The 10,338-nt window shown below is 32.9% G+C and overlaps 1 protein-coding gene across 1 annotated transcript; it reads left to right on the top strand.

The window, feature by feature from the left end:
- The first annotated feature begins 2,879 nt into the window (after positions 1–2,879).
- Positions 2,880–8,621, top strand: LOC118736379. The gene is made up of 5 exons (XM_036466474.1): positions 2,880–2,917; positions 3,430–3,962; positions 7,316–7,903; positions 7,962–8,401; positions 8,478–8,621. Exons 1-5 carry the CDS (start codon positions 2,880–2,882, stop codon positions 8,619–8,621), a joined length of 1,743 nt encoding a protein of 580 aa, XP_036322367.1.
- The last annotated feature ends 1,717 nt before the right edge of the window (positions 8,622–10,338 follow it).

Below are 10,338 nucleotides of genomic sequence, written 5' to 3'. Positions count from 1 at the left end.
AAAACAAACAAGCTTTTTTCTAATAACGGTCGCCCCTCGACATGCAATGCGCAAACCTCCGAGTGTTCTTCTGCCATGAAAAAAGCTACTCATTTGCCTTTCGGAAGCGGCGTAAAACTGTAGCTCCCTCCCGTTTATGTAACAACCTCAAGGCGCACACAAGAAATTAAAAGAGAAGCTCGGCCAAGCACTAGCGAATGTGTAAGCGTCAAATATTTGTTTGTATATTTTGTATGACGCTGCTTGTGCCTTATTGTTCAGTAGGGCCCAGATTATACTCCTGGTCCACGAAAATTCTAAATCATATAAAACTTGTATGTTGGCGGTCGCTCTTCATCAGGAAATAAAAAAAGTTTCAAGTGTATTTCTGCTATGAAAAATTTTCCCACAAAAACCCTACGTCTTTCAGTAGCGGCGTTAAACTGTAGTTTTTCCGCAGTTTTTGTTAAATCATCAAGACACACATTACAAATTGAAGCAGAGCCTAACTTGACTAAAAACAATTTAAACGTTTGTACTTATGCCATGTCGATCGTCACGTGACAATTGTCCACAATTACTAGAGTCTCATTAAAAGTCGAATTTATTTTAATCTGTTTGTTATAAAATTGATTTATGCATAGTTGCTAATCCTTGGCTTTAGATTTAATATACCTACTTACCACCCATTTCTGTGCTTTCTTGATAAATTAACTCTAAAGAAATTTTATCAAGATTCTGTGTAAATATTTATGAAATAAAAAGCTCTACGATTTCAACATGAAGTTAACTGATTTCATACAGGCAAGTTCTGCAATTCCTTTTTGAGTGAATTTCAACCCCATTCAAATTGAATTCAAACTTGAGTTGCGATTCACTCGGAAATGAATTGCAGAACCTGCCTGATTGTCACATTTAATAAATATGAAGTTCAGATTCAAAAAGCTATTGGCTACCGCAGCCGAGTTAGTAGAGATGTCGACTATTATTCTATGAGTCCCAAGTTCAAATACCCGTATTAATTAATCGATATAAAAATGTTTTCTGATATAAAAAATGTATGATTTTCAAATGAAATTTCATTTTTTAAACGGTTGTCAATAGAATTTTCAATCTTAATAATTTAACAAGAAAAGAGCTTTAAATTTCTATGCTAGAATCCCAATTCTTGATAAATAATTGACAAAAAAAAAAAGTCCAAGTAAAGTCCAGTTGGAATTGAAATTTTGGCATTAGGGTGCCCATCGAAAAACAAAACTTATGAAATTTCAAGATCTTAGCTTCCCCCTAATTTTTGTATGACATTTGGTTGAGATCCGTGAAGTAGTTTTTGAGTGCACATATGTTATATGCGGGCAGTGCCTCGCATAACTAAAATTATTCTAAAAATTCAAAAAAAAAAATGTTCTTCAAAATTTCTATCTACTATGTCTGCACTTTGCACTAAAAAATTTAATTCAAATAAATAACTAAATGATCAGCTTTCGATTAAAAAATAATAATCAAATATGAAATATTGAAATATGAAGGATCTGGGCCATTTTGAATTCCATTTTGGCATAACTAAAGTTCCCAAAATCCAGTCCAACGCTCAAATTCTACGACAGCTTCGTTGAAAATTGAACAACACTGACACGTGACACCGTGTGAAGCTGCTGCTGATTTTTGAACCATGTAGCCGTTTTCTTTTAAATCGGTATAAGTTCTTCTTTCAACATAAATTTTTCCCATGGTGGAATAATAACAAGATGTTGTCAGTAGTGACGTGTTTGTTGTAATTTTGACAACATCGGCATGCTTATTTTCAGTGCTGCCGATCTTAATTTTTATACTACTATTCGTTGGGAAATAGTATCTAAAATCTCAATTTAGTAGTACCGCGATTTTTAACGAACTTGGTGTTTTCAGAACGATATTAATATTTAAAATTGCAGGATTTGTATAATTTTTGTCCTCAAAATATAAAATACAAAAGATGTCGTGGTTATCAATGGAAAAACACGTACACAAAAATCGTATGGAAAGGCGATTTTTTTATATTGAATATCTTTTGCTGCATTATCATAATATCGAGCCAAATGGACTACTGATACACTAGAATATTGCGGTTAAATTACGATTTCGCTTACATTAACGATATTTAAGTGTTTTAATCTATTTAAAAAATCATTAACAGTCTTATAGGAAATTGATTTATTTTACGACCTTTACTTTTTTATAACTTAAAATATATGTCCAAGCTGTGTGGAGCTGACGATACAAACATATATTCAGGCTTATGAGCCTGTAATTATACATTTTTCTACATTTAATTTGAAATAGTATGCACAAACGGATTAAAAGTAGTAAATAATTAGTACATTTTATATTACTTTAAAATGCGTAACCGGAATAGACCTGCCGAAAAAGTGAGGTTAAGTTACCTTGTTATTATTACACCATGAATTTTTCCAATGAAGGTTTTATTTTGAATTACATTTGTATGTACTTACTTCTCGTATGTCCCGTCCAAAGAAAATTTGTATATTTTCCAAACGCAATCAAATAATTTTTCTCTCAAAGACAGAAAAGAGCTTTCAAGAGAATTTAAAATGCGTAACCGGAATAGACCTGCCGAAAAAGTGAGGTTAAGTTCCCTTGTTATTATTACACCATGAATTTTTCCAATGAAGGTTTTATTTTGAAATACATTTCTATGTACTTACTTCTCGTGTGTCCCTTCCAAAGAAAATTTGTATATTTTCCAAACGCAATCAAATTATTTTTCTCTCAAAGACAGAAAAGAGCTTTCAAGAGAATTTACAATTGTATTGCAAAAGTCTTTCGAAAGACTGTTGTGGGTTGAAAGACAGTTGCCAGAGTTGCCCCGTAATCTTAAGAAACCTGCATTAAGAAAAAAAATGTACCAACTTTGTGAACGTCAGTCGACTTTGAAAAAGTGAGTTTGTTAAATTTAAATTTTGGAAGACATTAATACAGGTCTCCTAACTTGGCATCGCCTTCTTTCCTATGAATTTTTACAGGAGAAATGGTTTTAATTTATTACTTAAAGAGATATTTTCAATACAGTCCAGCTCACAATTGATCATAGATTTAGCGAAAAAATGTACTTTGAAAGGCTGCTCAGACATGAATCTCTTATTTACTGTTTGAAGTATTTTTTGGCAAATGTAAAAGCAAACTCACAGTTTACAGTACGATCGTGATTCTTTTCTTAAATTCGCTTATGTTCCCGTTCGCTTATTTGGATTTCAGCATTGCTGTGAAGTAAACGGTATTAGGCAATGGTGATACTTCGTCTTTTGTATTATGGAACGATCTTTTCGTATTTAGATAGAATAATTGGTACTTCCATCGAAATTTCTGTAATTTCAGAATCCTTTATAAATTCACATTCTGTTTATCTGGAATACATTAATCTTTCATTCAGTTATTCTTTCTTTATTACAGCTTCAATACCAGCGAAACATTCGTTTCGTCTACACAAACTTCGGCCAATATACCGCAGGCGACTGAGACAAATATACAAAACGTTCATATAATGGCAGCTGAGCAACCTATATTGTATGTAACACCTGCAACAGATAACGCTCAGCTAGTCGCTCATCATTCAACCACCAGCTTAACGCAACCGAACACAAATCCTGACTCTACAGTTGAAAATGAGCAACAAGCATCGAGCCAATCAGATGCATTTAAAATACCAACGGATGCATTGCAGGCGAATACAACACCGCCATTACAGGAGTATGCATCAACTGGACGTGCCGTTGACTATAATCGTCCGGCATATAATTACAATCGACTTATCACGCCTTTAATCAAAAGCCCAACATTATCAGCGCCAGTAGTACGTGCACGACCGACAACGGTTGTTTCGCCATCGCAAAAAACATCTAACATTGGGCAAATAGTCTATCCAAACGCGTCTAACGTACGACGGCCACCAAATCGAGCGGAAATTAATAAACTTACGGGCAAAGGTAAGTGAGACTTACTTGGATACTTAAGTACTTACAGATGTACATACATACATATACATATATTGTTATATAGAGGGGGGTAAGGAGAATGTTTATAAAGACATCATTCATTTAATTATCTGTTTAGAGTCGTATAAACAGCTTTGTATATAAATTTGTGCTTTTAACTTCGCGTATGTCTAAAGCACGTACAACCATACATTATGTATATAATTTAAAACTTTTCGATTACTTGTTTTTTTTTTTTAATTTTAATCGCACTGGTATGTATGTATATTATGGAAATAGCCGCTAACTAAATATCATTAACCCTGCTACTTAATATTATAAATGTTTGTGAGTGAGTGAGTGAGTATGTTTGTTGCTTTAGAGCTTTTACGCTAAAACAGCTGAACGGATTAGAATGAAATTTGGCACATATACATAGATGTACATTTGTAGGTCATACCTGGATTAACATATAGCATATCTATTTATGAGACATTCCACCCTTTTCAAAGGTTAAAATCAATCAATTATTAAGTTAAATAAAATATTACAACAATATGGGTGTCCAATTAAATGGGTTCCAGAAGGATTTACCACGAAAAAATGTTGGGGGTTGCCACCTGATAAAATTTTAAAATTGATTTGTTAATAAGTTAAATAAAATATCACAGCAATGTGGATGTCAAACGAAATATGTTCAAGAACGATTTTTGTATAAATTTTAAATCAATTAAATTAGCAGATGAATTGAACAGAGAGAATTGAAATACCTTAATATAGGCGTTAAAGAAGAGAGTTTTAAAATACTTTTATTTGGAAAATATATTTATATGATTATCAAACGAGAGATTTTAAGAAAGCTAAACTTCGGAAATATTCGTTAAGAGGGTTGCCAGAAGTTCATCGAAATAATTTAATACGTATATCAAACGCGAGAGGTTTAACAAAGCTTTTGTTTTAAGAATATTTTTGAACGGGGCTGCCACCTGTTTAGAAATTCAAAATCAATTTAACTAACACGACAAATAAAATATTTAATATGGATATCAAACGAGAGAGAGGTTTAAGTATCCCAAATTTCGGAAATATTTGTTAAGAGAGTTGCCGGTTATTCAAAAAGTTAAAATCAGTTTAATTAATAAGCTTTTGTTCCTGCCACCTAATAAGTAATTCAAAATTAGTTTAACTAACCCGATAATAAAATGTGTTAAAATTAATATCAAACGAGAGAGATTTTAGAAAAGCTGTATGTATGCATTTTGAAAATATTTTTGATAAGGGCTGCCACCAGCTTAGGGATTTAACAATTCAATTTAATTGACAAGTAAGCTTACTAATGTTATGAATGTGAAGATTTATGTGTGAATTTAGCATACATATGCAGATATAGCATATTTTTTTAAGAGTGTTGCCGCCTTCTTTAAAAGTTAATTTCTTTTTTAAACCATAAGTTCAAGGAAATTTTAAAGTATGCATGCCAAACGAACAAGATTTAAAAAATAATAATAATACGAAAATATTTTTTAAAAAGATTCCCACCTATTTAAAAATGTGAGAGTTTAAATTTAATAATTAAATTAATAAGTAAAATGAAGTATTACAATGCGGGTAGCAAACGAAAGAGGTTTAAGAAAGCTTTTTTTGAAAAGGTTTGCCACCTCTAACGATTTTGATGAAATTTTGTACAAAGATAATGTTTTGGATTTTATCTGCATAGGCATTATCTCCGAGAAGACTGGTATAAGGTGTCCACCTATTTTTAATTAGTTACAAATTAATTAAAGCATCATAATATTGGTATCAAATGGAAGGTATTTTAAAGATCCCTAATTCAAAAATATTTTTTTAGTAGGGTTGCCACCTATTTTGAATCGAATATTTATTAAATATTTTTTTTAGAAAAAAGGTAAAATATTACTATTCATGGGTACCAAGAGAACGCTCTTAAACAATGCTTTCCAAATCTTGAAAACTTTAAAAAGTATACGAACTCCGAGCAAAGTTCGGTCAACCTGGTAATTTTAAAGTAAAAAACCGAGTCAAATCTCCCTATACGTATACATAAGTTAAACTTTTTTCCGCAAAAGAAGACAAATCATTCAAATTCTTCCTTCTTTTCGTAGTATGTAGTTTTTCCTTAAACCATACAATTCTTTTTTAGTGCTTCCAGTATTTTCCAAATCCGTGAATGAAAAATTGTATAGTCCTAAATCAAAAACCGAGCAATATAAAACAAACATTTTTTTTATAATAGCGGTCACACTCGGCATGCAGTGGCAAAACCTCCGAGTGTACTTCGACTATGAAGAAGTTTCGTTTAAAGATCAGCGCTCTCAGACACTCATCACAAATTGGACAAAAATTATAAATTTTATTGGTGTATTTAATGGACTTTATATGCATACATAATTTTATTGTAAGGATGCCGATTCAAATTAATAAAAATCAATGTTTCTTGCACAACGGTCGATTTCTTCTGGCATGATTGAAGGTGCTGCACATATTTCGTTGTCGCTGTGCTATGATTTTGTTTAAATTTTTGTAAAGTTGCTTACCACACGTACGATTGCTATAAATTTTGCTCCATTTGTTTAAGATTTACAAATTCGATGTCTTCAAACTAAAAACAAAAGCACCAAGCACCGAACTTAAAAGTTTTCGCGCTTTGAATGACCACTAAATTTGGTGCGAAAAGCACGAAGTTGGTAACAGAGCCAGAATTCGTGAAATCGATCAGTAAAAATGAGAGTTTTTTGATTTTTAGTTTTAATATGGTGGTTGTATAATTCAGGAGCATGGAATGGGATCCCCATCTACAAAACTTCGAAAAAAATATATATTTCGCAAATAAAGTTATTTATTGCAGTGAACTGAAAGGTAAAAAATTATTTGTAGATACGTATAAAGATTTCGTTTTGAGAATAATAGGAAGCTCCCTTACTTGATTTAATTTGACTTTTTAAATTAACTTAAAAAAGGATTAAAGTGACAATGAAATTAAGTTTAATGTGATATAAAGCGTAGTGTCAGCAGTATCGATAATTTTATGGAAAAGGTGCAAATATGTATGATAAATAAACTGATGTGCATAACATTAAGGTGTTTTTTATACACTTTGCATAAAATATTACTCATACGTCACGTACTAACAAGAATATTGTGCTTTGCATTTTTCATATTAACACTTTGCATAAAAATAAATATCCCTTGCATTGTAAATATACAAACCACAAACACATGTACATTTTTACATTTTTATGGCGTTAATGTCTTCATCAAATCATGTGCACACACGTATAAGCATTACGAAAGAAGATATTTTTGTCCAAAACAAATTGATAAAAATGTGTTCCATAATTCTTCAGCTCAATTTAGTGATCGTTTCACCCCTGGTGAAGCTACAGCTGCGGGACAATTTGCCAAACATCATAAACACAACCACGCTCATAAAGCGGCAAATTCGGTCAATTCAGCTAACAAGGTAGCGGCTGCTTCACAAATCATACAACAAACATACAAACCGCCGAATAATATCTACTCGTTTCCACCAAATATAAATGCACAATATTCGTCACCATATCAGGACCCCAAAGCCGCCCTGCCCTCAAGCAATGTCAACAGTTATGCCCCGCCACCGTCTGGCCAATTGCTGGACGCAGCTGGCAGCAGCGACGCAGCTTACAAATATGCAGGGCCTACTAATCCTGATTATCTGCCGCCATCAGGAAAAGATGGAACCAATGAAGATATGAAAAAACCAATGCCTTCTACCACCGATGATCAGAAGGGCATGGAAGGCGATGTGGATGCTGACAACGATAATGGCTCCGATGATACTATAGGTGTTCTACCAGCCAGCGCTATGGGTGATCCAGAAAAAGATATGGATGGCAAAGATGCGGGCATGAATATGAATAATGATGGAGGGGATAGTGCTGGGCCAATGGCTGATAGTAAGTAGCATACATACATACATACGCATATTTAATTTCATCAGTAAATGTTTTTCAGACCATGATCATGATCATCCTCCACCTGATGATGACACAGAGTACCCTACACCACCGCCTGGTTGGGTGGAAGAGCATCCCGATACCGCACATGATAGTCCACACGTGCATAGCGCCTTCCAGGATCTGCATAGTGATCACCACTATGATTTCCATCATGATCATTTGCCTTCATATCCTCAATATTTTCACCCTTATCCACAAATTATATGGGATGATCATCATCCACATCATGAACATCCGTCACCACCACCACCACCACCAACGCTGCCACCTATCACTACCGAGATTCCGCCCCCAGAACCTCCACCAGAGCCACGTGTTAAAAAATATAGCTACTTTTACATTGGTCGAAAGTTGTGGTATATACCCCTTTACTTTACGGTTTGGTTTAGTTTTTATGTACTATGGCTCATTCTAAAATCGATTGCGCGGCATAAGGTAAGCTAAAGAATATATATATATATAAATAAATATCATAAGAATAGGTTTTTTATCAATATCAATACATTTTTAGGTCAATTTACCGAATCACTATGTCAGCAGGCGTAGTCTACCGGATTTGTCTATGACACAGACACAGACAAACGAATACATTAACGACTTAACCGTATCTGTTTTAGAAAAAATTGAAAACTTCCAAAGGAAGTTTGCCATATGACTGAAGGCTGAATCAATAACTGTTTACCTAACTGTATATTTGTCTAATAAAGAAATTAAATAATAGAAACGTGGTTTTTTACTTACATATATCGTAACAAATATCATTAATTGTTTTCGACTTTATACTAAGAATATGGGCGAATAGACCTGAAATCAAAAGCCTACGTGGTAGGTTATATGAATTTGGAAAATATTTTACCTTTTTGTAGTTTTCGGCCAGCTACATTTACATACATATTTATTTTAATGAACATAAATAAAGAATGAGTTAAATTTTTTACAAACATTATTAAAATTATTATTCAGAATTATGCATTTAGTTGAAGTAATTATGTGTGTACTAGTGTCCCACCCAAGGCCTATTCGGCTCATTTTTATCTTCGGGCTTCGGGCGAAAATGCCGAAAAATTAGGCAATTCACAAGGTGTTGTATTTGTCACGAAGTTATATTATTTTACGACAGTTGTTAAAATTTTGTTGTTGTTTCGCATCTCTGCATAACACTTTTGAAAATGTAAGAACTTTACGTTTTGCTGTGATTTTGTAGAAACATTGGCGCTATTTGGAAGTTTTTCAACAGACAAAAAGTCAACTGCGATTTGCAATGTGTGCCAGAAAAAACTTTCAAAATTTCATCAATTAAGAAAAAATAAAACTTTATCCCACATCTACACGCTATAAGGTCTTTAATTGGACCTCTAATTTTTAAAATTCCTTTTTAAAAGTATTCTCAAACTAAAATCTTCTTAATTTGTTCGTACACATGGCAACCCTCCTAAATAAAGGTTAGAAATAAAGCGTTTTCAAACCCATTTCGACCGATACCCACCATTTTTAAGTAATTTATCCAACTTTTTGAATATTTTGAATGTAACTTCTTAAACACGTGGCAACCCTCTTCAAACATTCAAAAAATTCAAACTAAAGATTTCTTAACATTATTTTGTTTGATTATGGTATTTTTATATTTCATATACTCTTTGTATTAGTTAATTGAAATAGACCTTTCAAACAGATGGCAGCCCTCTTCAAAAGTATTTTCAAGCTTAAGCCTTGTTAACTCTCCTTCGTCGGATATTGCGGTACATATTTTAATTAACTTATGAATTAAGTGGAACTTGCATGACTTTTCAAACATGTGGCAACCCCGTTAAATATGGTTCAGAAATAAAGAATTTTCAAACCCCCTTCGATTCGTAACCATATTTAAATAATTCTTTTAACTTATTAAACAATTTGAATTTAACTTTTTGAATAGGTGGTAACCCTCTTCCAACACCTCTAAAATATGCGTTCAAACTAAGGATTTCTTACCCGTATAGTTCAGTTAAGAAACAAAGCTTTTCAAAACCATTTCGATTGATACCCATTTTGTGATAAGTGATTTATTTTTTTTAAATAATTTGAATATAATTTTTTGAAGGGTGAGAACTTTTTTCAAGAAAGTCAAACCTTATTACACATCTGCAGTCCAAGCCTTTTAATGTGACACCTCAACTTGTTACGAAATAAAAAATCACAGATTAAATATTTTTGAAACGTAAAACAGAATTTGAATGTTCGGCTTCGGCTTCGGTGTTCAGCCGAATATTGAATAGTACCTAATATTGGGCTTCGGCTTCTGCCAAGCTTCGGTTGAGATGATTTTTCCGAAATATTTTGGTGCAAGTCTTAAAATACAATAATTCCAATGGGGAGTGAGGCAATCTAATGAA

The sequence above is a fragment of the Rhagoletis pomonella genome, unplaced genomic scaffold (genome assembly GCF_013731165.1).
Source record: "Rhagoletis pomonella isolate Grant_MI unplaced genomic scaffold, Rhpom_1.0 Rhpom_scaffold_00003, whole genome shotgun sequence".
Lineage (NCBI taxonomy): Eukaryota > Metazoa > Arthropoda > Insecta > Diptera > Tephritidae > Rhagoletis > Rhagoletis pomonella.
The sequence above is the reverse complement of the archived record's forward strand: the minus strand, read 5'-3'. Positions and strand labels throughout refer to the sequence as shown.

Coding starts and splice junctions, on each gene's coding strand:
- LOC118736379 (XM_036466474.1), top strand. CDS start 2,880: ATGTACCAACTTTGTGAACGTCAGTCGACTTTGAAAAA. Junction 2,918..3,429: donor CGTCAGTCGACTTTGAAAAA/GTGAGTTTGTTA, acceptor TCTTTATTACAG/CTTCAATACCAGCGAAACAT. Junction 7,904..7,961: donor TGCTGGGCCAATGGCTGATA/GTAAGTAGCATA, acceptor AATGTTTTTCAG/ACCATGATCATGATCATCCT.